The 27,775-nt window shown below is 44.1% G+C and overlaps 1 protein-coding gene across 3 annotated transcripts in view; it reads left to right on the top strand.

The window, feature by feature from the left end:
• COL13A1 (collagen type XIII alpha 1 chain) overlaps positions 1-27,775 on the top strand; it is a 1,024,165-nt gene that overhangs the window by 866,622 nt on the left and 129,768 nt on the right. For 2 of the 3 annotated variants that reach the window (XM_030203528.1, XM_030203529.1), the window contains exons 33-36: positions 3,622-3,657; positions 5,053-5,106; positions 10,228-10,281; positions 10,375-10,410. In XM_030203528.1, the coding sequence (XP_030059388.1) occupies positions 3,622-3,657; positions 5,053-5,106; positions 10,228-10,281; positions 10,375-10,410 (180 nt within the window). The remainder of the gene's footprint in view (positions 1-3,621; positions 3,658-5,052; positions 5,107-10,227; positions 10,282-10,374; positions 10,411-27,775) is intronic. The other variant, XM_030203531.1, reaches the window with a different exon arrangement.

The following is a 27,775-nucleotide window of genomic DNA, read 5'->3' as shown; positions in this document are numbered from 1 at the left end:
CACAAAGACAAGGCCAAAAGACCTGCTGCAAAGGCATGAGAATTCCAAGGCGCTTTATAAAGGACTTTGCTGATGATTTCACAACTTGAAATGAGGCTTGAATAGCAGGAACACCAGAGCAAGGCTTGGATAGCAGGAACACCAAAGCAAGACTTGGATAGTAGGAACACCAAAGCGAGGATTGGGATAGCAGGAACACCAGACAGCAGATGCATCAATGCAGGGATGAAGCAGTCCGGAGAAGCCACAGAGCCAGATCAGTGGAAAAAGGTGAGTCTGGACGCAGGGGCACGGCTACAGCCGTGATATGCTGCTTGCTGTTGGCAAAGAAGTAAAGGATTGAAAGGTACCAGGGGGCGAGTTGTGGAAGTGGAGTTGTGCCCCTCCCCCGATCTCTTGGAGGGAGAGATGCTGGGAGTCTTTAGCTGGGGATCCCCACCAGCCACATCGCTGCTGTGCCATTGCTGGTTGGGCCTGAGTCCAAATTGGGTGGGCCTGTGCCTACCCGGGCAAACCTCTGACTACTCCACAGGCACGTGCTTACCACAGGTCATGCTGAGTCGTCCTGCAGTAAAAGCCCAATGTGCGTGCACAAACAACACGCTAATAAATTTTTCTTTATTTTTCTCAAAGGGGGCATGCCTAAGGGGGGGCAGAGAGTGGACATGATTGCACAAATCATTTAGTGCAGCCACACTACTGCGTTCATGGGATTAGCATGGGATTAGCGTGTGAGCCCTTACAGCCTACGAAATGGGTGGCAGTAAGGAATGACTAGGCACCAATGACAGCATAATCACATAACCATTAATTGGGAAAATGGAAAATCAGCCATTTTCCAGCTACGGTAAAAACAGCCTTAGCGCATGGGAAAAACCAGTTTAGTAAAAGGACTCCACAGTGTTACAACTGCATCACTGTATGTAACAAAATCTGCTGTTTACCTGTACAAGTGCCACTACCTACAAGTACAGAGCTATAAGCAATGGTGCTCTGCTTTTAACGTGTTTTATGTAAAATACACTGCAAATTTTGAACACCCCAACAAACATTCCTTTACCAACCTAGAAGGCCTACCCAGAATTAGGCTGCATATGCACCTTCTTCAGAAATCACACTTGCAGAAGATAGACCCTGTCACAACATTAGCCAGTCATCTGCAGTTAAGATTGTGACCTCTGTTTCTGATGTGAAGATAGATGGGTATTCTTGGGCGCACACACATTAACCTGGGATCATTTCTGAAGTCACTTGGCCTTTGAAGATGCAACTGACCTCTCCTTTTAGATCTTATACCACCATACTGAACTTGATTTCATGCGCTAACAAACCATTTACACTTACCACACAAGTAATGCAAAAATTACCGTGCAGCAAATATAAAAACTGTGCAGTTAATGCAGGCGGTTTGGCCACCCTGTGCCCTGCCTTTACTGCACAGAGCAGATGGTTACCACAGAAGCACCGCATTACATGTGGTGGCTGATGGCACAGGTGCTCCTGTGCTATGAGGCACTGCATGTAAAACAGTGCAGACTGAAAGCAGAAATAAATAATCCCTAAATACCAGGCCACAGCAGCAATCCTAATCATCCTCCTGCCACTCAGGCCTCCCTCCCGGTCCATCTCCCATCAGCACCCCCATCCTAACCCCGAGCCCCAACATAATAAGCACCTTTCCTGAAGCCAGAAAGCTGACCCTTCAACTCATACCTGGTCCTTCCATTGCAAATTCAGGGTTCCTTGAGCCCCCAGCAACAATCCCTCAATGCCCCCAGTCTAACCCCTCCCCTTGCCAAGGAACCATCCCCTCCCCACTGCACAGAAACCCCACCCCCTCCAACAGAAACTTGGCCACCCCTTCTCTACCCTCCGCCATCCACAAACTCTCCTCCCCATGCCCTACCTGGGGATCCATAGAGGTTTTAGGTCATCCATGGCAACAGTGATCCCTCCTCACTACCACCCGGGTTTGCGCCTTCTCAAAAATGGCATCTGATCCCATAGTGGTTGTCTTGCCCATACTAACACTATGGGTGGTTGTACTGTGAGATAACCGCTAGTGGGTCAGACACCATTTTGAAGGATGCACTGAGCATTAGAGAGGGACCGCTGCTGCAGTGAATGACCTAATACCTCTATGGTAGGTATTAGGGGGGTTGGGAAATGGGGAACCAAGTTTTTGTGGCAGGGGGTAGGGTTCTCTTGGCAAGGGATGGGATTTGACTGGGGGAGTTCAGGGTACTGTGACCAGGGGCCTCAAATTTGTAACGGGGAGTTCGGGGTGCTTGAGAGGCAGTTCGGGTATGAGTTGGAAGGTCGGGGTTCTGACTTGGGGAAGGGTGCTTATTGTGTCAGGTCTCGTGTTTGGGAGGTCTGATGGGATGGAGAGGGGGCTACAATGGAGGGAGGTTGGGAGCACCGCTGTGTTAAGTCTAGCAGCCACCATTCCAGACTGCAGGTAGTGCAGCTGCTCTTACCGCTTCGTCTTGAGGTTACATTTGTACCCCACGTTTTTTCCCACTCATGGCAGGCTCAATGCGGCGGGCAATGGAGGGTTAAGTAACTTGCCCAGAGTCACAAGGAGCTGCCTGTGCCGGGAATTGAACTCAGTTCCTCAGTTCTGAAATGTTTGACTGCACTATCAGCATTCCTGACAGCTAACACACAATAACAACCCATGCACTAGCTGTCACCGTCGGCCACTCCTCCTTCCACCCATGTCCCACCCAGATCTCATCCTCTCCCGTGTTGAGCAGCTAACCCAGTGATTTTACTGCAGTGGCTGCCTTTTTAACACAGGAGAAAGTAGCAGAAGTCTACCCTACTGTCTAAACTCCGCGTTAGGTGCTTAACACAGCTTAGTAAAGGGGCGCCTAAACTTATATTGGGGGAGGTGATGGCTGAACATAAAATCCACCATGAAGCCTAGATTTCTGCTGAGCAGTAAATTAGCAGCATAGTTTTCTGTATCTAGCTTAATGCTGCTTCTCTGTGTTGAGCAGAGTATGTTGGAAGAGCTGACTAAACCCTTCTCATTTTTAACAGCAACGCATGTTTGCCACAGATGGAAGTTCGTTTATAATTATTGTAAACTCAGAAACTATTCAGAACTGCAGATGGACCTTCAATATATTTCTATTAATGATTCATTGTACTTCAACACTTTCAGTTTCATCTGTTTGGATGCCACTTCATTGCTAATGCTCAGTTTCATGGTTTTGGAAAGGGTTCTTCCTTCTTTCTGAGATCAAAGTGCCTTATTAGTGTTTTGAGATTGCAGTGGGATACCCTCAACACTGGCTCAGAGATTTCCTGAGCTTTGCATTTGATCCCTGAATGAGCAAAGGGCAGGTAGGCTGCATCCTTAAAGGTGTTTTAGCTAGAACCACTGGCATTAACTGCATTCACTTTGTCACTGTGTCATTGGTTTTCATGAGAACATCCCCCATCACCTTCCCTGGATAGCCATATTTTTTGTTATTACAAGTTGTATGTATGTCTCAAGTCTCTGCTGCACTCACCTCTTCCCCCCTTCATTGTTATCCTCCCTCCCCTCACCCCTGCTTCATCCTCCCTTTCCCCTCCTGTCTTTTTAACTCTTCCCCCCCCCCTGTTCAGGGTGCTTCAGGTTTTGACGGCAGGCCTGGACCACCGGTGAGTTCCATCTCCATTACCCTGCATACCTTTCTCCTAGCACAGTGTCTTGTCTTTGTTCACCGTAGCCCCGTTTACACTATGAGCAACCACCATTCATACCATTAGTCACAGTAAATTACCCAAGTCATGCAGTTTCTCTGTTTGAATCCTGTGAGTAAGTTTTAGACATACTTTGCTTTTCAGTATTTACAAAACTATAAAGCAATCATTAACTGAGATTCCATCTGTGCCCCTTTAATCCCTTATATATCTTTCGTAATATTGATTTGCTTTGTCTTTCTTCATGATAGCCTCAGTCACGCCACATGCAACAGCACCTCTACCCAAGTGTATTGTGCTAGGTTTAGTGATACATTTCCATTTATGTATCCAAGACTGTTATGTCTAGGAGCCAGTTGAAATCATGTACAAGGTCATTGAGATATAAACCCTCTCCAGATCCAAGTATTTCTAATCTGTACCTGTTCATATTTATTAAGGATGGGCTGTCTTTGTAACAACATGGGAAATAGCACCAACATATCCCATGTTGTTAAAAGCCAAAAGAATGCAGAAAAAAAACCCATGAAAATTAATATGTTTTTTTTGTTTGCCAATAATAGTGCACACTCTTTAGAAAGAGTGGGCACCCTTTTCCTGATAATGCACCATTGCACATGTGCAAATCACTGCACATTCGCTTGCTATGAAGAAAAGTGTGCACCGTGCCTACCATATGACTTTTCCTCCCGTGATGAAAAATGTGCCAAACAAAAATGATCAAATAAATATTTCCGGAAAAGACACAGCAAAAAATGGAAATTTTTCTGGCTGTCCATCCCTAATATTTATTGTCCTGACCTAGAACCAGGTGGGTTGGTGTAGACGGAGTAACAACCAAATGCGTGCTCTATCGTGTTTGTCTGCGTATGTCTCTGCAGCATGGTGATTTTTAAACTGCATGTGCAGCTACCTATTTAAAATGTGGCACAAGCATCCTTTTTATCTGTCAAATCTGGCTGAATGGAAAGGCTTCAAATGTAACTAAACTTTTTTACTTTTATTATACTACGGTTTTCAGCTTTGCAGAGGGTTTTGAAGGGAAGGGTTCAAATTGATTTCAAGTTTGATCATGTGTACTAGAAAGAGAGGCTCAATGTTACTTTCCAGTACACACAACTGTAGTTTTATATATATATATATATATATATAACCTCGGTAATGGGAAGTTTATGAATTTAAAAAAAAATTGGTCAACTCTGAAAACTGTAGCAAGCAAAATTATTCTACTTCTTCCATCACTGGAGTCTCTTTCTCACCTTGGCTTTTTTCCTCAGGACCCATACTGCATCCTGGTTCCTTGGAAAAAGAGTGTAAAACGTATATTAATCATTTTTTTTCTGAAATTTAAAGGGTACTCCAGGACCAATTGGAGTTCCAGGACTAGCAGGACCAAAGGGAGAAAGGGTTAGTTTATTTATTTATTTATTTATTTATTTATTTATTTATTTATTTATTTATTTGTAAAGGATTTATTTACCGCCTTTTTAAACTTAGTCTGATTTTTTTTTTTTTTAACTTTCCTCTTTGAATAGAAAGATGTGTAGTATTTAGGGGGAATTCATCAAGGTGCAGTAAAAGATCGCCGTTTACCACACGTTGATGGCATGTGGGATTCAGCAACCTGCAGGATTCCAGTACCACAGGTTGCTGAATCCCAGGTCAGGAGAATAACGCTGCATATGAGCCACCTCACAAGCAGCATTATTCCCGCAGCCCGGGACCATCGGGCCGCAAAGCTGCAGCCCGATGCTCCCAGGCCACCAGTGCAGGGACCCCCCCATGTATCTTCCCCCCAGGCTTAATCCCCCCTGCCATAAGGCCTACCCCCACAAGAACAAGCCCTTCTCCGCACCCCAAAAGGCCTACCTTATCTCATTGGTGGCTCTGGGGGGTCCAGGGTCCCACGGGGTGTTTAGTCAGGAGCATTGCCCAGTCACTTCTGGCCAGTCCTGTGCCACAGTCATAGGAGCCAAGTTTTCAGAATTATTGGGGGTGCTAAGCCTAATGGAAACAGTCCTACCCTGGACACATTCAAGCAATTTTCTCAATATTGGGGGCGCTCAAGTACCCACACACCCACAGAGTCGGCTCTTATGGCCACAGTCAAAGTGACGCCTCTAGCAGTAAGTCTTGCATGACTACCACTAGGGGTCATATTCCCATTATTAGGAAAATTATTTTGTATGGGAATATGACCTAGTGGCAGTCGTCTGAGTCTACTGCTAGGGGTGCACATTTTGAATGCAGAGCAGGACTGGCCAGACTGGGCATCACTACTGACTAAGCACCCCCCCCCCCCCCCATGAGATAAGTTAGCCCTTTGGGGTACTGAGGGGGGGACTTGTTCTTGAGGGATGGGTGAGCCTTGTGGCGGGGGAAGGGTTAAGTCAGGGGGTGGATACCTGGGGAAACCCTACACCGATGGCCTGGAAACGTCGGGCCATGACTTGTGGCCCGACGTTCCCGGATAGCAAAATAACCCAAGTAAGAAAGCTGGGAATATTTTACCGTGGTTTTGAGCAGTAATGCGACTTGTGATTTATCACCACAAGTCACGTTAGAGTATTTGTATAGTAATGAGATGCAAAACATATATTTGCATATTTTGCATCTCATTACCTAACCCATGGTGACTTAAATTTCACCATGGTATTTTTAGTCAAGCGACATTAAGACCCTTTAGGTCACGTTAAGGGCCAAATAACGTGTGTGATGAATTCTCTTAATTTCTTTGGGATTTATATTTCATTCTTACAAGGATTTTCTTCACATAAGGCAGATTGCAGATATGGTGGGTAATTTTATAACTGGGCCCCTATAAATATTCAAAAATGCCTATTTTATAAAGTTATTTCTAGTTCCGTATATAACACCTACAAGCCTGAAGGGTATTGAAGTTGTGTGCACTCAGATATCCTGTACTTGTGACCTGGATTGGCCACTGTTGGAAACAGGAAACTGGGCTTGATGGACCTTCAGTTTGTCCCAGTATGGAGATGCTTATGTTCTTATGACTGTCAATCTGAGTTTTGTACCTGATACAAAGGAGGGATAAGTGACTTGCTCAAGGTCACAAGGAGCAGTAGAAGGATTTGAACTGGGTTGTGTTGGTTCTCAGCCTACTGCACTAACCGTTAAGCTACTCCTCCACTCCACATGTATATGCATCTATGTGCCTTTATAAAATGGGCTCCTAGAACCCTGACAGCATAAGCTCCTGCACAAAGTTACACCTGATCCTTGACACATGCAGCATTGTTTCATGAACTCTGTGTGAGTATATCTGTATTTTCTAAAGTTATGTTATTACCTAACAGCAACCCCTGCTCTTTGAAAATTCTGTTTCTGGAATGCCTACAAATAGGACATGCGAAAATACATGCTTCCAAGAGCTGAGATATTTTTGATGGCTTATTTGATATCTGGGCAAGCATCCCAACTTAACAGCCTCACAAAATAGTCTTGTAACAGAATAGCCCTTGACAAATCAGCCCCTAATAAAATAGCCCTTGACAAAATGGTCCCTCCCACAAAATAACCTGTGACAAAATAGCCCTCAAAAATAAAAAAGTATACCATTAGTGCAGGAGCCCCTGAGTGATGCATTAGCATAAGAATAGCCATATTGGGTAAGACCAATGGTTCATCTAGCCCAGTATCCTGCTTCTAGCAGTGGCCAATCCAGGTCATAAGTACCTGGCAGAAAGCCAATTAATAGCACCATTCCATGCTACCAATCCCAGAGTGAGCAGTGGCTTCCTCCATGTACATCTCAATAACAGACTATAGACTTTTCCTACAGGAACCTTTTTTAAATCCAGATATACTAATTGCCGTTACCACATCCTCCAGCAACGAGTTCCAGAGCTTAACTATTCTTTGAATGATAAAATATTTCCTCCTATTTGTTTTAAAAGTATTTCCATGCAATTTCATTGAGTGTTCCCTGGTCTTTGTACTTTTTGAATGAATGAAAAATGGATTCACCTCCACCCGCTGCACACCACTCAGGATTTTGTAGTTCTTAATCATATCCCCCCTCAGCTGTCTCTTTAACAATTGTTGTTCTGTTGTCAAATACTGATTTTAAATTACTCTCAGAGCTGTTTTACGTAGTTTTGTGATATGTATTAATGAAAAGTATGTAAAGCACATGAATGGTTTTAATCAGTTTTGTGATTATGAATGTGTTTTAAATATATAATAAAACCCCTCCCACCCAAACCCACTCCCCACAACTGTACACCACTACCATAGCCCATAGGGATGAAGGGGGGCACCTACATGTGGGTACAGTGGGTTTGTGGTGGGTTTTGGAGGGCTCACATTTACTAGCACAAGTGTAACAGGTAGGGGAGTATGGGCCTGGGTCCGCCTGCCTGAAGTACACTGCACCCACTAAAAACTGCTCTAGGGACCTACATACTGCTGTGATGGAGCTGGGTATGACATTTGAGGCTGGCAAAAAATGTTTTTAAAATTTTGTTTTTTGGGTGGGAGGGGGTTGGTGACCACTGGGGGAGTAGGGGGAGGTCATCCCCGATTCCCTCTGGTGGTCATCTGGTCAGTTCGAGCACCTTTTCGAGACTTGGTCCTGAAAAAAAGGGACCAAGTAAAGTCAGCCAAATGCTCATGAGGAACACCTTCTTTTTTCCATTATCGGTCGAGGACGCCCATCTGTTAACCACGCCCCGTCCCGCCGTCGGTAAACTGCCGGCACGCCCCTGTGAACTTTGGTCATCCCCGTGACGGAAAGCAGTTGAGGACACAAAAAATCTTCTTTCGATTATGCTGATTTGGGTGACCTCGGGAGAAGGACGCCCATCTCCCGATTTGTCAGAAGGTGGGCGTCCTTCCCTTTCGAAAATAAGCTAGATAGTGTCGAAACACGACCGTGTTGGGTCAACTGCAATAAAGTTTTTATATTTGACCTGTGACTCGCATCCTCGTTTTGGCTGCCCCTGCTGTTTGTCTGCTTTGTAGTAAAAGCAAACCACTGTGCTGTATTTCAAATGCAAGACCCTTTACCATTTTGCAGTATATACATATATAACTATGTGATTTTGCAACAGCCCGTTCCTTGGTGTAAAACATACTTTAGGTGCAGAAAATACTTAGTACAATTACTCCATTATTCCAAACAACAAACCCATTCCCCATATTAAAATATATAAATAGATAGAAAGCATCAAGGTAACAAAAGCAGATCTAAATTTGCATTGTAGACAGTCACCTTCCCAAATTCATATATTAAGTACAATAAGGGGGGAAATAACTTGCTAAGCAGTCGTATAAGCTGGCATTTTACTGCAGCTTAGTTTACTGTGGGAGTCTCTACCCTTGTGGTACATGAATACCTCACCAGCTGCATTATTCTTCCTCCCTGGGGCACTAGGTTACAAATATTTATTTGTTTCTTTGAGAACTTATTATACCCTTTTACAGCCTTTGCTAAAGGAAAAACAAAGCAGTTTAAATCATGAATAGAGAAAACAAGAGAAAATTAGAAGTTAGTGTAGCCAAAGAAAAAGAGTATAAGAGAGTGTGGGGAGGGGGGGAATAAAGCATTCCAATGCCCCAGAGAGCATTCTTAAAGGCCTGGTGGTATATGCTTAATGCAGTACTTCTCCTTCCCCCTCCAAGACAAAAGAGAACCCCCTACCACTTCACCTTCACCACCCCAAAGGCATTAGAGATGCCTTGCCATTGTACCTCCACCACCAAAGGTATTAGAGACCCCCTCCATTTTACCATTGTAACCCTGTTCTCAAATCTCCCCCCCCCCCTAAAAAAGCACTGCTTACCTCCCCCTTAGGAAGTTTCCTTTGTATCTAGGATAAGGGGGCAAGAGCAATTCCCAGTGACTCCTACTCCTTTTCCCTCTGATTTCACAATGGCGCCAGCTGACCCAAGGTGGTAGTACTGTGGGAATTCTGCTAGGAATCACGGGCACCATTTTGAACCCGGTGCTGACAAGGACAGAAGTGACTAGGAATCATTTCTATAATACGACCACCAATGCTTACTTAAGGTAGGATAAGGGCTTAAAGGGAGCTGAGGGTTCCAGGAAAGCCAACGGGAGTGTGGGAATGAGGCATAAACACTTGGAAATTTTGTGTGTCTTTGTGGGTGGGGTCTGGGGGGTTCAGAGGTCCCTTTGCGGCTAGAATGCAGCTGTCACTATTGCCAGCAACCCTGCCAGCCAAAAAGCGGTGCTGAGGAGGAATTTGCGTCTAGTCTTCAAGGCTAGCAAAGTTGTTTGTATCACACAGTCAGGGAGGGGCAGTTTAAATAAGGAAAAGATGGGGGCTTAGAATAATGTTTTTTAATAACATTCATTGGTATATTTGCTGGGGAAAGCATGAGCACTTCACTGTGATGTATAGCCTTAACCTTTCAAGCAGTAGTAGAAAATTAATTGCAGCACCTCAGGTCATGGATTTCTGAGCTTAGAAAGAACCTAACTGGGATATTTTACCTCCTGTTATTAAAGTGATAGCTTTTCCTACTTTGTTTCTACTGCAGGGTGGTAAAGGAGACCCTGGATTTGCAGGACTAATGGGACCACCTGGACACCCCGTAAGTACTGTAACCTTCACCTTGGAATGAGTCTAATAAGGTTGCTTTTTAGTTAATATAGATGCATATTTTTTCTTACTAACCCATTTGTAGGGTATACATGGACCACCTGGTGAAAAAGGAAATCGAGTAAGTTACACCTAAATACTCACACTGGCTCATCATAACTAATAACTTCTCACAGAGGTGAAATGATTAACATGCAAATTACCCTAATAAATGAAAGACATTCGGTTCACTAAGGAAGATTACTGCATCAAATTTTTCAAAATCTCTTCTTCATGGATTGAAAGGCACACTAGTGAAAAACCAAACAAAATGCCTTGTGAAAGGAAGCAGAGCTATCGAAATTATTTACTATTATTACTATTGTAACTCTTCTTTCTGTGGTTAGGGAGTGTGGTCTACATTAGAATGATTGATATAGGGGAAAACATGGTGGGTCCTGTTAGACAATGGGGAGGGGGAACCAGCAACCTGCCCCAGGATCCTTCTGGTCTAACCAGCAAATTCACTTCTTATCAATCTTTTCAAAAACTCAACCCAAACTATGGGGTATAATTTTCTTTAAAATAAATAAATAAAGAAGACAAAGAAGAGGGACAAACCTTCACACCTCGGAGCACAACAAAAAACAGTGGAGATGACCAAAGTAACCAGTTCTTTTATTGACACCAGCTCACACGAATATCATAAAAGAATGCAAGATCACTTGGTGGATTCGACACAGGCCATGCTTGGGCTATATTGCCTGTATCAGGAGTCCAAAAAAACAATACAGATGTGAGGTGCACAAACATGTACAACCTCCTCAAGACGCAGCTACAGTAAAACATGTAGATCCAGGAGGATTTTGTCTGTGCTTGATGTCTGTGGCCTTGTGATACCCACATGGGTCAGCATCAGTCCTCTTTACCAGCCACATTTATGGCATCAGGAACCTTTTGCCAAAAGTCTCTAATATGTACACATTAACAAAAACATATGTACTAATGTCGCTGGTCCCGCCCCCCCCCCCCCCCCAAACATTTCAGGCAAATGTCCACAAAGGCAATATTTGCTCGGAAGGCTCTTTCAATGCGGTTTTCCCTTCGGAACACTGACAGCGGCAGCATTTCACATTATAAAACATCTTTACTGGTGAAACATTTATTTACAACAATCAGAAAGATTACATGAGAAAAAAGAAAATAAACATACTCCAAATTACAAATTATCACAGCAAGAAAAATCGAAGTTAGAAGATTTTGGGTCATGTTTACCAAAGTATGCTACACAGTGAGCATGGGCCCACAGTAACGGGTACTATCTGCTACTAACGGGTACTGCCTGCTAAATACAGCCAGTGCCCTAAATATCCCAAGCTAAATGTATGTCCCATTAGGGGGCAGGAACTGGGTGGGTTATAGGGGGAGAATGGGCATGGACTGCACATTTCAGTTAGCGTACAGTATTTGCCACACACTGTTACTTGTGCAGTTAAGTTGAATGCACATTTTGCTTCCTCTTGAGGAAGCAATGAGTGCACCTGCTCCATTTGTGAGCTTAACACACAGTAAGAATATTCTTGTATGGAACTGCAGGGGATATGTTGGACATGCCCCCAACAATTGGCGCACAGCTTTTGAACTCACCATGTGTTAATTTTTTACTATTAAAGTGAGGGAAAGGGGTGGACTGACCAGGCAATGGGGCAATGTCGAGGGCTCAGGGGGCTCAGAGGCTCTGCCCAGTTGCCCACTGCTGGTGGCGGTCCTACCTTGAAAAGCTCTGGTGATCTAGTGGCTTCTGCAGGGGCAGGAAAGAATCCCACTCTTTCCTGCCTGCTGCCGCTTGTGTACCCAAGGCCGGCACCACCGTTTTAAAAATGGCTGCCAAGACTTCCTGCATCAGTCTTGCGAGACTGCTGAGACCCTCGAGACTGCCGCGGGAAGTCTCGGCAGCCATTTTGAAAACAAGCCAGCGTTAACCCCTAGGCACAGTAGTGACAACAGGCAGGAGTGGGATTCTTTCCTGCACCCAATGAAGCCACTAGACCACCAGGGCCCTTCAAGGTAGGACCCTCTTGCAGGGGTCTGTAGTGTGTAGGAGGGGGGGCAGCAGGCAGTGGCTGGGGGCCCCCAATGGCCCTTATTGCCCAGAGGCCCCGATGACTGTCAGTCTACCCCTGAAGCATAGTAGTTCAAAAACTTACTGCACTTTAGCAACAGACCCCTTTTTATCTTTAGTTACTCCTGTCACTCTTCTTTTCTATTGCCTATTCTTTTCTATTCTCCTGATACTCTTTTCTTTTTATTAACGTCTAGTCAGATTGGTTCCCATCCTCATAATCAAGATCTTCTCCTTTATGACTCCATCGTCTTACTGTTCTTGGGCCCCTGGGTGGCACCCCATCTTTTCCAGTGTTTGAAAGACACTCACAAAAATAGACTCTCAAAGACAGCTACAACTTCTCTCTTCATCAGTACTTGGGCAGAATACCTGGATGTGTCTGTGCCAAGGACCTTTCCTCTAAAAATCCCCAACTGAAAGTCACAGAGGCACACAAAAAGATCTGACCTTTCAAAACAGTCTCTACCTACTTCCTTGCTGGATGTACAGGATACGCTGGGATTTAGTACTGTACAGTCCAGACTGGAATTTCTGAGCAATTGTGTGGGATACACATACCCCACTTGCCCCCAGGTCCCACCAGTTCTTCAGAAACACTAGACATCTGAAATCTTGAGAGATGTACCCTGGCTGTTGACTTTTTAACCAAAACCTCTCTATTCCAGACCCATTTCAGTCTGTCCTCCGCTGAAAATCGATGAATAAGGGACTCATAAGTTTAGCAGTGGCAGCTAAATCCATAAGTCCATTGGAATACTGGCCTGGTTTGTTTATAACATGACAGCTGAAAATAGAATGCTTTGATTAGTCAGATAAGAACACATGACAGTGTAATAAATGTCCTGTAAGCTTCATGTACTTCTGAAAACAGGGAGGCCATTAGTCAATAGTTTTTTAAACAAATAGCTGACTATCATTTTTATCTGGCTGTTGATAGGCATATATTGCACAAATCATCCATTGAGACAGGCTCCAAAAATATATATCTTCCTCTTATCACTCAATACTCAGCTTTTCTTAAAGCAACCTGTTTTTGGACAGCTTATAACTTGGATCTGTTTTGTTACTCTCTGTATTGGGAAAATAGGCACACATCTGAATTTTATTAAGCCATGCCAGCTATTCCAACACAGTAAAATGAGACCTATATGTAAGATGCTGAGCAAAAGAACTGGCCCAGTGACAATTTGACACAGTATAGATTTCCTTGAATAATACACAGCAATTAATAATCAATTCCAACAGATCAATCAAATATTCATATACTGTGAAATCAACTCCCTCTCCATTTCCTGCTGAATGCCATCTCCTCTTGCCTTCTTTCTCTTAGGGTACATCTCTGGGTATGCATCTTATTTTTTTAATCTCCAGAATAATCAGCAGAGTTCATCATTAACTCTTCTGATTATTCTGGAGATGTTTCAAAAATAGGGGTTAGGTCAAAGCCTTTGAAAATGTATCAGGTCTAAACTGGTTAATCAAGCTTCCTAGATTTATTAGGCAGATAAACTTGGCTACCCAAATTCTGCTCCACAGGCAAAATATTTACTAGCACTGGCAAGTTGACTAGAAAAAAAATGTCTCAGTAGTAGAGAGACATAAACTACCCCTAAAGCTGAGATCAGTTTGTTGTTTTTGGCATTAAAAGGTAGTATAATGATATCATATTTGAACCACTTTTATTGGAGAATTAACTTTTATTTTGTTTCAGTCAAGTAGCTTGTAAGTAACATTTTTAAGTTCATAATTTTATCTATAAAAACCTAATTACAATATAAAAATGTGTATCCCTTAATCATTCCACCTCTGGCAATCCAATAATTACTAATGTTTTATTTGCATTTTAAATTCTTTATCATGATTTATTATTAAACAAGCTAACAGAATTCTTAGACATTTTTCAGTTGGTTTCTTTCTGATTGTACAGGCCATTTGGTTACACCAACCTGGTTAACTAAAAATCTCAAAATCCGAAAATTTATTTCAAAAAACTAATCTATCCTAAGTGGTGTAGAATAATGGGAAAGAATTAAGAGGAAGGTACTTGAAAAACATTACAGCAGTAGTTTTTATAGGCAGTCGACAGATGTTGTGTTCTTGTTCTCCGGGCTGATGTGGTAAAAAAAAATCAGTTTATTCACTTCTACAAATAATTAGATTTTAGACTTAAATGAGGATGAAAACCTTATGGCTGTATTCAGCAGAACCAGTCATCATGACTTGGAATCTACTCCATATTCAAAGGATGAAATACTTATCTCTCTACAACCACAGGGGTGTTTGTTTTCCATCTTATCCATGATTTTCAGATAAAGACTATATGGAGTATCCAGTCTGCTTATCCATACCAACCATTAAACTATAGAATCCCTTTCTCTGTCTCAGACTTTCTCTGTGCTTTTCTATGTGCATTCAAATACTATCCTTATCTCTATCACCTCCAGTGGAAAGCTGTTCAATTGTATACCACCCTTTCCATAAATTCATATCTCCTTTTCATAAAAATATATTTTATTGATTGAGTGCCAAGATGGACCAACCTAGCTGGCTGTGTTTTTGCCAGTTATGTCAATCTAGGATAATCATAAAACCTGAAAACATATTTCCATGATGTTCAGTTATAGAACATGAGAAGGTTTTGAAGTCTTTACTGAACATCTAAGAATACTGATCAGTGACATAATAATCTGAGATTTACATGATTGTTCTTTCCACCCAACCCTTAAGATTCCTTATCCATTGGAATCGACCTTCAAAATTTCAGTGGATGAGCTCTCCAACAATGGCAGCTTCCTATTAAGAAGCCCAACCTAGTAACATAGTAAATGACAGCAGAAAAACACCATGCAGCTAATCCAGTCTGCCCAGTTATCCTGGCTGCACTAATAAGGATATGTCCCAGATGCCAACCACAGACTGTAATCACCAACAAGACTTTTCCTTATCCAGGGCACTCTTTTGTTTTGCTCCTGTATGTGACACCATCTTGGTTCGAAAAGCATGCAAGATCCCAATAAGGGGTCCTTTTACTAAGCTGCGTGAAAAGGGCCCTACAATAGCATCGGGGCTGTTTTTCCCGTGCATCAGGGCCCTTTTTACTGCAGCCATTAAAATGCCTACACGTGGCTTGTCAAATGCTCATTCATGGCCATGCGGCGGGGAGCACTTGGGTGGTGATAAGTCTCCCACAGTAACCGAGCAGTAGCCAGGCAGCTGCAATGCCTGATTACTGCTGGGTTTACCGCTGCGCTAGAAAAAAAAATTTACGGAGCACTGGAAATGGTGCTTCCTCGACCCAGAACTACCGCTGGCAGCCGCGTTGGGCCGGCAGTAGTTCAGACTTAGCGTGCAGTAAGCCTGCGTTCAGTTTACCGGCGCTTTCTAAAAGACCCCTTTACTACTTACTACTACTTATCATTTCTAAAGCGCTACTAGACGTACGCAGCGCTGTACACTTGAACATGAAGAGACAGTCCCTGTTCGACAGCGCTTACAATCTAATTAGGACAGACAAACAGGACAAACAAGAGATAAGGGAATATTAAAGTGAGGATGATAAAATAAGGGTTCAGTTACTTCCCTCAAGCTCCCATCTTTCCCACAAGGCTCTGTAATATGTAAATAACCAGCCACAGTAGCATGGCTATCACCCAAGCGAGTGCCTACATTTTTGCTAAGATAGCAAATTAACCATACAACCTAGTCAATTAAAAGTCATTTAAGACTGTATGGAATCACGTTTACTAGGCATATACTAAGTGCCTATACAGACCAGAAAACAACGTGGAGGGGCATAATTGAACGTCGCCGGCCAAATAGATCGCCGGCGATCTATGTTGGAGGTGGTGCTACAGCTGGCTCGAACTGTATTATCGAAAAAGATGGCCGGCCATCTTTTTTTTTCCGATAATACGGTTTAGCCCGGCCAAATGCCTTGGAGTTCGCCGGGTTTGAGATGGCCGGGCTTGTTTTTCAGCGATAATGGAAAGTTATGTCGGCCATCTCAAACCCCGGCCAAATTCAAGGCATTTGGCCGTGGGATGAGCCAGCGTTTTTAGTGCACTGGCCCCCCTGACATGCCAGGACACCAACCATCCACCCTAGGGGTCACTGCGGTGGACTTCAGAAAAGCTCCCACGTGCATAGCTCCCTTACTTTGGGAGCTGAGCCTCCCAACCCCCCCCCCCCAAACCCACTACCCACAATGTACTGCACCCACTAAAATTGCTCCAAGGACCTGCATACAGCCTCTAGGACTTATTGCTGCTGTATAACTTTGGCACACCAGTTCACACCTGAAGACTAATCTCGCTGAAAAAATCCTTTCTTGAAATGACCGCGTTTACCCACAGTTAACTGCAGATCAGAGGTTGTGCCCCACAGGCAAAGAGTCCCCTGGTACTAAGATTAGCAGTAGGTCAGAGCTGGCACAATGGTGTACAATGCCCTCTTTCAGCACCATGCAAGGTAAGAACTACGTTCTCTAACGTGGGTAACACAGGAAAGGGAACTAAAACTGGCTTACAAAAATGGCCACTACCGCATGGACTACAACAGGAAACAAAACAGGGCACACTCTGACCCAGTTAGCAGGGGGGAAAAGCACCATGGGAGTAGAGCCCAGTACCCTACATTCACCACAATGCATTGCTAATGTGACTCTGCAGGGCACCTAACAGAAAAGGTGTCACACTCACCCGAGAGCCACATCGCAACCAGGGAAAGGCTGTCGGAGGATACAATACATTCTGCTGTCATGGAGGTGGGTACGGCATTTTTAGTTTTATTTTTTTAGTATGGAAGGGGGTTGGTGACCACTGGGGGAGTATGGGGAGGTCATCCCCCATTCCCTCCAGTGGTCATCTGGTCAGTTGGGGCACCTTTTTGAGGCTTGGTCGTGAAAATAAAAGGACCAAGTAAACCCGGCAAAATACTGCTTAACACGGCTTTTTTTTAATCATTATCGGCGAAAGCCGGCCATCTGGTAGCCACGCCCATGCCCGCCCATGTCCCACCTTCGCTAATCTACCGACACGCCCCCTTGAACTTTCGCCAGCGAAGCAACGGGAAAGCAGCGATGCTGTCTAAAATGGCGCTTTCGATTATACTGATTTCGACGCTTTTAAGAAATCGCCGGCCATCTCCCGATTTGTGTTGGAAGATAGCCGGCAAGCACTTTCGATTATAAGCTGGATAGTAACATAGTAGTAAACAGCAGATAAAGAATAACATGGTGTCTCTAATCTGCCCAACAAGGTGGCTGGAGTTGTAAGTGCTGCTCTGTGCAGAACATGCAGGTTACCTCCTCTATGTCTTTGTTTAGAAATGAAGATGGGTTCAGATAGGCAACTTAATTAGAACATAAGCGTTGCCATACTAGGACAGACCAAAGGTCCATCAAGCCCAGTATCCTATTTCCAACAGTGGTCAATCTGGGTCACAAGTACCAGGCAAGATCAGAACTGTAAAACAGATTTTGTGCTGCTTATCCTACTCAATCTCCCAGTCTCATAAGATCCTCTTGCAATTTTTCTCAAACCTCTTGCAATTTAACAACTTTGAATAACTTCCAGATTGCTTGCCAGTTGACTGCTTAGCATTATTTGTCTTCGATCTCCTCATGTGATTGTTTTCCTAATTTAATCTGGCTTTTATCCAGAAGCCATCATACTGGACTCCCATTTCCTATATCTCTTCATACATGCAGGGCACGTATTGTGGCCACCTATGTTCCCGTTGCCCAAAAACCAGGTTTCATCAATGGCAGATCAATAGGTGCTTGACTTAATCCTTCACCCTTTGGAAAGCAACTATTAGTAAGTTGTATTCATCTTTTTGTTCATTCTAGGTCAGTTAGCCTAGGATGGGCTTTTTCACAACAGGCTGGTCCAGTTCTGGTTTTACCTCATTGTTACATGAATATATAGCAGAATTAGAAAAGGTTCAAAGAAAAGCAACCAAAATGATAAAGAGGATGGAACTCCTCTCATATGAGGAAAAAGGCTAAAGAGGTTAGGGCTCTTCAGCTTGGAAAAGAGACAGCTGAAGGAGGATATGATTGAGGTCTATAAAATCCTGACTGGTGTAGAACAGGTAGAAATTAATCAATTGTTCACTCTTTCAAAAAGTACAAAGACCAGGGGACCCTCAATTAAATCACATGGAAATATTTTTAAAACAAATAAGAGGACATATTTTTTTACTCAAAGAATAGTTAAGCTCTGGAACTTTGCTGCAGGAGGATGTGATAACAGCGGCTAGCGTATCTGGGTTTAAAAAAGGTTTGGACAAGTTCCTGGAGGAAAAGTCCATAGTCTGTTATTAAGATGGACATGAGGGAAGCCACTGCTTGCCCAGGGATTGGTAGCATGAAATGTTGATACTAATTGGATTTCTGCTAGGTACTTGTGACCTGGAATGGCCACTGTTGGAAGCAGAAAACTGAGCTAGATGAACCATTGGTCTGACCCAGTATGGCTGTACTTATGTTCGTATGCTTGTTTTAGAAAATTCAAAGCTACAAATCCAGACAGAAACTCAGGATTTTCATCCCATCCTGAAAACAAATGACTCCATGTGGTCACCTTAGCCAACAAATGACAAGAAGGTAGATTTTAAGGCCAATCTTGGATTTCTGACAACCTCGCCCTGATGCATTATGATCCCTGCAGTGCTGATTTCAGATGGAGAACTACCAAAATGTTGCAGGGACTGCATTGTAAGCCTTAGTCAGAGAGACTGAGAGAGTTAAAGATGAACTCTCAGGAGGTAAGAAGGAAAAGGGGAGATATGATAGAAGTATTCAAATATAGTGTACCTCTCTGGGGGCTGGGGTCTAGGATGGCTCTGAGAGTTACAGAGAGTTTATTTTTATGGGTCCTGAGGGGCAGTAGGAGGAATTACCCTTCAAGGACCTAGACTCTTGGCTGGTGGGCCCTTAGCCTACTTCTTGATGACAGAAAAAAAAGAAAGGCAAAAGACAAGTTTCCTTCTAACCCCTCCCCCCTCCTTTATCTACTCTGGTACTCATCTAGTTTCTCCCCCAGCCATCCATATTGGGAGGCCAGCTAAAACATTCCTTCCATTCTAGTACTGGGGCAAGCTATGCTCTGAATAACTCCAACTGCTATCTAAGCTATTTTTAAACGAAAAGACCCCTTAAATACTAGTGCAACTAGTAACCGTGGAGCCACACAAATGTTTTTTATTTATTTAAAATATTTATAACCTGCACTTATCACAGGTCAAGGTGAGGAGCAAATTAACATACACAATTATTAACAATAAAAATCATACAATACAAAATATATTAAAACAAACGCAAACTATCCATCAAAGCAATACACCAATATCATTGCTATCATGACACATCACAGCTGTACTTAAAGCCTCTACATACCAAAAGCGTGTGAAAATTTAAAAGTTTTCAATCGCTTTCCAAAAGCAACAGTAGAGTCCACCATTCTCACATCAAGTGGCAAAGCCTTCCATTCAAATAGCCCATGTAAATGACTTTTTGCAAGATTCAATTAACCGATACTGTTGACTAGTGTTATCACTTCTTAGCATTGGCTCCCAATCAAAGAACAGATCATCTTCAAAATCTGCACCTTAGTCCACAAAATCATATACGACATAGTCCCAGAATACATGACAGACTTCATAGACTTACCAATAAGAAACAAAGTCAGATCATCAAGATCCTACCTAATCCTACACTACCCAAATTGCAGAGGACTGAAATACAAAACAACTTACTCAGCCGGCTTCTCCTACATAAGCGCACAACTATGGAATAGGCTCCCAAAAGCAGTGAAAACAATCCACGACCACTTGAACTTCAGGAAATCACTAAAAACCTACCTCTTAAAAAAGGCCTACCCCAACGACCCCACGTAACCCTCTTCACCTACCAACACAGCATGACTATGATCGAACAGGACAACACGCAATCTTCATCCATTCCGACCCTCCACTTATAACTCATACGATCACTATACAACTTTGTATTTGTTATCCACCGACTGGGCAAACGCCTCTGACGGTACTATGTAAGCCACATTGAGCCTGCAAATAGGTGGGAAAATGTGGGGTACAAATGCAACAAATAAATAAATAAATAAATCTTAAAGAGGTATATAATAGCATTGATGATACAAAAATGTGATGGTGCATCACCTGTCAAGATCTTATATATCAAAATATTTAAAATTTACGGCCCTGTTTACTAAGCTGCGCTATAGGCACACTAGCATTTTTAGTGCGCGCTAACGCTAGAGATACCCATGGGAATATATAGTCATCTGTAGCATTTAGCACTAAACCGCTAGCGCAGCTTAGTAAACAGGGCCCTTAATTTGCCAAAATACAAGAAGCCAATGCAGAGAACAAAGTATTGGAGTAATACTTTCATAACTTGTAGCCCCCGTTAATGATATAGCTGCCAAATTTTGAATAGCTTGACATTCCGTAGTCATACTCGTGAGACAGTCCCAAAAATAGAGAATTGCAATAATCCAATTGGAATAAAATCAATGCCTGCAACACTGTGCTAAAATCAGAAAATGTCAAAATCATCTTCAAATGCCTGCATAATTTTAACCAAAAGTAAGAAACAGAAATCAAACCCTTAAGGTAATTTCATTGAGAAAGATGAATCCAATGCAATTCCTAGGCTTTTAATCTCAGAACAAATTGGAATGCTTACGGTATCAACCACCAACGTAGAAGGCAAATGTGTCCAAGGGAGTTCACATCCACATTTGAGTCTTCTGAAGACATACTGTTGCCCTAACAAACCATCATCTAAAGATCCAGTAAAAGGGAAAAATAAAAGAACATCAAATTCTGTAATAAAATACAAAGCGGCCGCGTATAAACATTAAACGAGGTAGCCGAAAGGGTAGACTCCTGAGGGACACTTGTCTGCACTGGATTCAAATCAGAAGAAAAATCACCTATCAATACACTCTCCGGCCAATTTTCAAAGTGATTTAAGCAGGTCGGAGCTACTCCTGCCCACTTAAATCACTTACCACCACCTAAGTGGGGATATTCAGCAGCACTTAACTGGACAAAAAGGTGGGCTAGTCAGTAGTAGCACTGGAGGCGGCATTAGGGAGGACCCAAGAGTTATGTAGGTGCCAGCATTATTCAGTGCTGGCACTCCCATAGCTAAGCAGGTTAATTTAGGATAGCTCAAAAGACATCCTAAATTAACCCGCATAGCTCTGTGAGCCTGGTACTAAATATTGGCTAGGACCTGCATAATTTTTCAAATGTGTTTTTAGAACCCCCGATCCCCTTCCTGGCCTCCAAATAACCCCCTTCTCCTTCTGACCCTCTCCTCCAGCCAAAAAGAATGCAACCCCTACCCTCCCCCAGAATATCACCTTCCACCCCCTTTGGGCCTACCTTTACTCACTGGTGATCCCAGTGGGGCATTGGGGGCAGGAGCAAAACCCCCTTGCTCCTGCCTCTTGTGGCTGGGCTCCTAAAATGGCACCAATGCCCCATTAAGACTACTAGAGAGTAAAAGTAGACCCGGCAGAGCCTCCCTGGACCACGGCAGGGTTGGGGGTGGGAGACTACGTTCTGGGGGGGGGGAGGGGAGGGGCTTGCATTCTTGTGGGCTAGCGAGAGAGGGTCAAAGGGGGCTATTTGGAGGCCAGCAAGGGGATCAAGGGGCTCTAAAAACATGTATAAAGTTATGTGGGTTCTAGCTGATATTCAGTTTCAGCCGGGGCCTGCATAACTGTCCTATATGGGCCCTGGCTGAATATCATCTGGGACTAACATAGGCTCCGGCAGCCAGCCCACCCACATTTAGCCCCCAATATTCAGTGCCAGTTCCTGGACATGGTTTGGCACTGAATATTTGGGGCTACTTTAGCCGGCAATGGTAAACGTTTAAAAAAAACCACTGACCACCGCCAGGTAAATATCAGGGGGTCTGAAACTATTCAAATACAGTCCTCCCAGTTCCAGCTTCAATCAATCTATTCAGAAGAATTCTATGACTCAGTGTATCAAAGGCAGCTGTAATATCCAATGAAATAAGCAGAAACTTCTCTGTCAAACCCAATATTGCAAGCTCCGAATCGTATTGTTTTTGGCCATTTTCAAAAATGCCAGTAGATATTACTCTTCACAATGTAGGCCACCTAAGAATCTCTATTTTTCTAGGCAAATTACTAACAGGCTTATTTTCAAAAGAGAAGGACGCCCATCTTTCGACACAAATCGAAAGATGGGTGTCCTTCTCACAGGGTCGCCCAAATCGACATAATCGAAAGCCGATTTCGGGCGTCCCCAACTGCTTTCCATCGCAGGGATGACCAAAGTTCACGGGGGCGTGTTGGAGGCATAGTGAAGGCGGGACTTGGGCATGCCTAACACATGGGCGTCCTCGACCCATAATGGAAAAAAAGGACGTCCCTGATGAGCATTTGGACAACTTTACCTGGTCCAGTTTTTCTTACGACCAAGGCACAAAAAGGTGCCCGAACTGACCAGATGACCACCGGAGAGAATCGGGGATCACCTCCCCCCTTACTCCCCCAGTGGTCACAAACCCCCTTCCACCCTCAAAAAACAACTTTAAAAATATTTTGTGCCAGCCTCTATGCCAGCCTCAAATGTCATACTCAGGTCCATCGCAGCAGTATGCAGGTACCCGGAGCAGTTGTAGTGGGTGCAGTGCACTTCAGGCAGGCGGACCCAGGCCCATCCCCCCCTACCTGTTACACTTGTGGTGGTAAATGTGAGCCCTCCAAAACCCACCAGAAACCCACTGTACCCACATCTAGGTGCCCCCCTTTCACCCGTAAGGGTTATGGTAGTGGTGTACAGTTGTGGGTAGTGGGTTTTGGGGGGGGGTTGGGGGCTCAGTACACCCGGTAAGGGAGCTATGTACCTGGGAGCAATTTATGAAGTCCACTGCAGTGCCCCCTAGGGTGCCCGGTTGGTGTCCTGGCATGTGAGGGGGACCAGTGCACTACGAATGCTGGCTCCTCCCACGACCAAAGGGCTTGCATTTGGTCGTTTCTGAGATGGGCGTCCTTAGTTTCCATTATCGCCAAAAATCAGAAACGACCAAGTCTAGGGACGACCTAAATGTCAAGATTTGGGCGTCCCCGACTGTAATATCAAAACGAAAGATGGACGCCCATCTTGTTTCGATAATACGGGTTTCCCCGCCCCTTCGCCGGGACGTTTTGCAAGGACGTCCTCAGCAAAACTTGGGCATCCCTTTCGATTATGCCCTTCCACTTCTAGAAAGCCAACCAAGAAGATGCTTAGTATTGTATGTCAGCTCTTTTCTAGGCCACCTTTAACTCATTCTTCTTCTTTACCGTCTGCAGAATTGTTCAACACCTTTTTTCCAACAAGGTATTTTCCCTTTGTGATTCTCATCATTTAATTCCGCATCTTTATTAACATGTTTGTCATGTCCCCAATCTGCAGCCTGCTGTTCAACTTCCCTGTGGTCTTCACTTAACGTCCTTTCTCTTACAGTTTTCGTCAAAACACTCAGTCACATGCATCTTACTACTTCCCAACTTGACCCACTTCCTTCCAGATACCCAGACATAGGATTCTTCCTTTGCTTCTTCACATGATTTCAGAGTCTTTCTTTGGGCTGTGTCCCTTATTCTTGGAAGAAGGCCATAGTTAAACCTATTCTAAAGCTCAGGAAGTTGATTTCCTGATGCATTTCAATTGGTAAACTATTCCACAGCCTCGGACTTGTAAAAGGACTCAGGAACTCCATCCTATCATGCAAATCAACAATCCAGAAAGGATCACCAGCTGACACCCTTGACTAGATCCTAATGGCTTGCACTTCCCCAGCTTGTCCATCTTCTCTGCCCAGTTATTCCGGGCAATATTAAAGATATAGTTAAACTTTGATTTGGGTACAGAACTCTCTCCTACTCATATAACCAATCAAAATTAGAGCAGAATTAAAATTACCTTCAATTTATACATGTTTCACTACAAAAAGAGGGGTGGATAGACACTCAAAAAGAATGTCTATCAAGTATGGAAAGAAGATGAAGTATCCTTTGAAGACAGATCAGGCTTAATGTGTGAAAGTCTTCCTTTTTCTGCTAACAAACAAATTACTACCTGTACTGTTGTACTACAAAGTGTAATCCTTAAAGATCTGATTTTATAACAGGGTGCATAGGTAAAAATTTCAAAAAGATTCTTATTTTATAAAGTTCACCTAGGTGCCTCTATATGCATATAAGATAGATTCCCAGAGCCACTCCGATAGTGCACAAATTCCAAACACACAAATTTACACCTACTCTGACGCAGGTATGGCTGTGTACCTATCCTGTGGGAGTCATTCTGTAAGCCATACACCAACATTTTGGCACCAAATAAAATGCATAAATGACCAGAATACTAGCATATATACACATAAATACCAATATTTTAGCTATGCACTATTCTGTGAAATGGCACCTAAATGTGATGGCTTATACTTGAAAAGAGGCTGATTCTGGGCAGAGCATGGCAGGGTGCACAGTTACACACAAAACAAAATACTGTGGTGGCAATTCTATAAATTGGCATCTAGATTTAGGTGTCCCAATGCCATGTGCTTAGCACCAGTTCTATAACGGGTTCTTGGCTCCTAGATTCTGTTGTAGAACATAAGCTTAAGTCGATATTGACATACCTAAAGTTGAGCACCAACACTTATGCCAAGTCTATGGCAGTTGGTTTGGCACCTAATTGTGCCTTGAACTGCACATAACCTGTGGTATACTATAAGTTAAGCATGTATCTCAGAGACACATCTGTGACACGCACATACTCCACCCATGTTTATGCCCCTCACGCTTATGCACAAAGGAGCCCTTTTACTAAGCTGCAGCAAAAAGGGCCCTGCGCTAGCAGTGGGGGCTGTTTTTTGCTGCTCACCGAAGCCATTTTAACTGCAGTGGTTAAAAAGGCCGGAAAAAGACATGGCCGTGCAGTAAAATTGCTCTTACCGTGTGGCCATGTGGGGGGGGAGCACTTACCACCACCCATTGAGGTGGCGGTAACTGGGTAGTGCGAAACACTGCCCAATTACCCGTTAACCCCCTGTGGAAAATATTTTTTGAATATTTCCGCTAGCAGCAGAAATGCCGTGTGCTGGGGGTGGAACTACCGCCGGCGCCCGCGTTGGGCCAGTGGTAGCTCCCGATTGGTGCACAGTAAACCTGTGGTGGGTTTATTGCCACTTAGTAAAAGGGCCTCTAAGCAATTTTGGCATATATGTTATAAATTGCGCCTAGCATTTACGTGTGTGATTGCCAAGTAGTGCTGCCAATGCACATGTAAGTGCTATGAGTCTGTAACTTATGTGCACAATTGGGGGAAAATTCTATAAATGGTGGGCAAAATTTGGTGCCAAGCAAAAAGGGGCGCTGAACAGGATTCTATAACGGGTGTTCCAGATAATGGGTGGTGCAGGATTCGTGCTCTCTATAGAATAGCGCGTAGTGCTGGGATCCGTGCCCAACTTTGGGCACAAGGAGTTAAACCAACTGAGACCAGGTGTAAATCCTGTCGTCAGGGATGACCGACCATTAGGCCACCTGAGGCAGAGGCCTCAGGCGGCACTCTTCAGGAGCAGCATCTTCCCCTTCACGGCATTTACCTTGTCATGTTTCAAACCCAGCAGCGATTCCCACACGCTGCCCTGCTGCCGGCACCCGCCTCTTCCCTTTACTGCAGCCGCCTCTCTGATATAACTTCCTGTTTTATCAGTGGCTTAGTAAAGGGAAGAGGCAGGTGCCAGCAGCAGGGCAGTGTATGGGAATCGCTGCCGCTGCTGGGTTTGGGACACGACGAGGTACACACCGTGAATGGGCTGGAGGTAGGAAGGGGGGCTGCATCTCAGCACGGGGTGGGGAGCAGCATCTCGGCCTGGGAAGGCGGCATCCTAGCTCTGCCTCAGGCACCATCTTGCCTTGGGCTAGCCCTGCACGGCACACAAGCTGGGTACAGATCTCCCAAATTCTATAACTGCGCATTTTAAGGGACCGCCCCTGACCCGTCCATGCCTCTCCCATGGCCATGCCCCCTTTGCAGATCCATGTGGAAACACTTAGGTGCTATTCTATAAATGGGCACATGTGTTTTCGCGCAGATCTGCCATTTCTGCCCAGTTTCAACACTTTTTCCGCACAAAGTAGTGTCTAATTTCCCGCTTGGTGCCCCCCCGATAAGTCCCTTTCATCCTTTCTCAGTGACTTTGACGCCTGGCTTGCCTTCTTCCATGATCCTTCCTCCCCCTCTCTCATCCTTGGTGACTTTAATATTCCTGCTAATGATCCTTCCAACTCTTATATTCCCAAGTTACTCGCTTTAACGTCCTCCTTTAATCTCCAACTATGCTCCACCTCCCCCACTCATCAAAATGGTCACTGTCTTGATCTCATCTTCTCCTCCAACTGTTCACCCTCTAGTTTCCTTGCCTCTGATCTTCCCTCCTCTGATCACCATCTTATAACTTTCACACTTAAATCTCCTCCCTCCCAGTCCCATCCTATCTTATCTAATTTATCTAGGAATCTTCACGATATTGACCCTTCATCTCTATCCTCCCATGTTTCAAACCTCCTCTCTACTGTGGCACCATCCACGTCTATCAACGAGGCTGTTTCTTCTTACAACAATACTCTAGCCTCTGCCTTAGACACTCTTGCACCTTTGATGACCCGCCCTGTAAGGCGTACAAAACCCCAATCTTGGCTGACTTCTAATATCCGCTACCTATGTTCCTGTACCCGCTCCGCCGAATGCCTCTGGCAGAAATCTCGGGCCCTTGCTGATTTCTTACACTTTAAGTTCATGCTTCCTTCCAATCTGCTCTTTTACGTGCCAAACAGGATTATTATATCCAACTGACCAACTCTCTTGGCTCTAATCCTCGACTTCTCTTCACCACATTGAACTCTCTCCTCAAGGTGCCCCTCCCCCAACTCCCCCTTCATTATCTCCTCAGACTCTTGCTGAATTCTTTCACAACAAGGTTCAAACGATAAACCTTGCTTTCTCTACCTCACCACCTCTCCCTCCACTAGTCCGTTCCCCTCTCTTTCCTTCCCCTCATTCCCTTTCCTCCTTTCCTGAAGTTACTATTGAGGAAACTACACTTCTCCTTTCTTCCTCAAAATGTACCACCTGTTCCTCTGATCCCATTCCCACCCACCTTCTTAATGCCATCTCTCCTGCTCTTATTCCTTTTATCTGTCACATTCTCAACCTCTCACTTTCCACTGCGACTGTCCCTGCTGCCTTTAAACATGCTGTGGTCACACCTCTCCTTAAGAAGCCTTCACTCGACCCTACTTGTCCCTCTAATTACCGACCC

This window comes from Microcaecilia unicolor, chromosome 5, assembly GCF_901765095.1.
Source record: "Microcaecilia unicolor chromosome 5, aMicUni1.1, whole genome shotgun sequence".
NCBI classification, from domain to species: Eukaryota; Metazoa; Chordata; class Amphibia; order Gymnophiona; family Siphonopidae; genus Microcaecilia; species Microcaecilia unicolor.
Note: the sequence above shows the minus strand (reverse complement) of the source record. Positions and strands in the feature narration are given on the sequence as shown.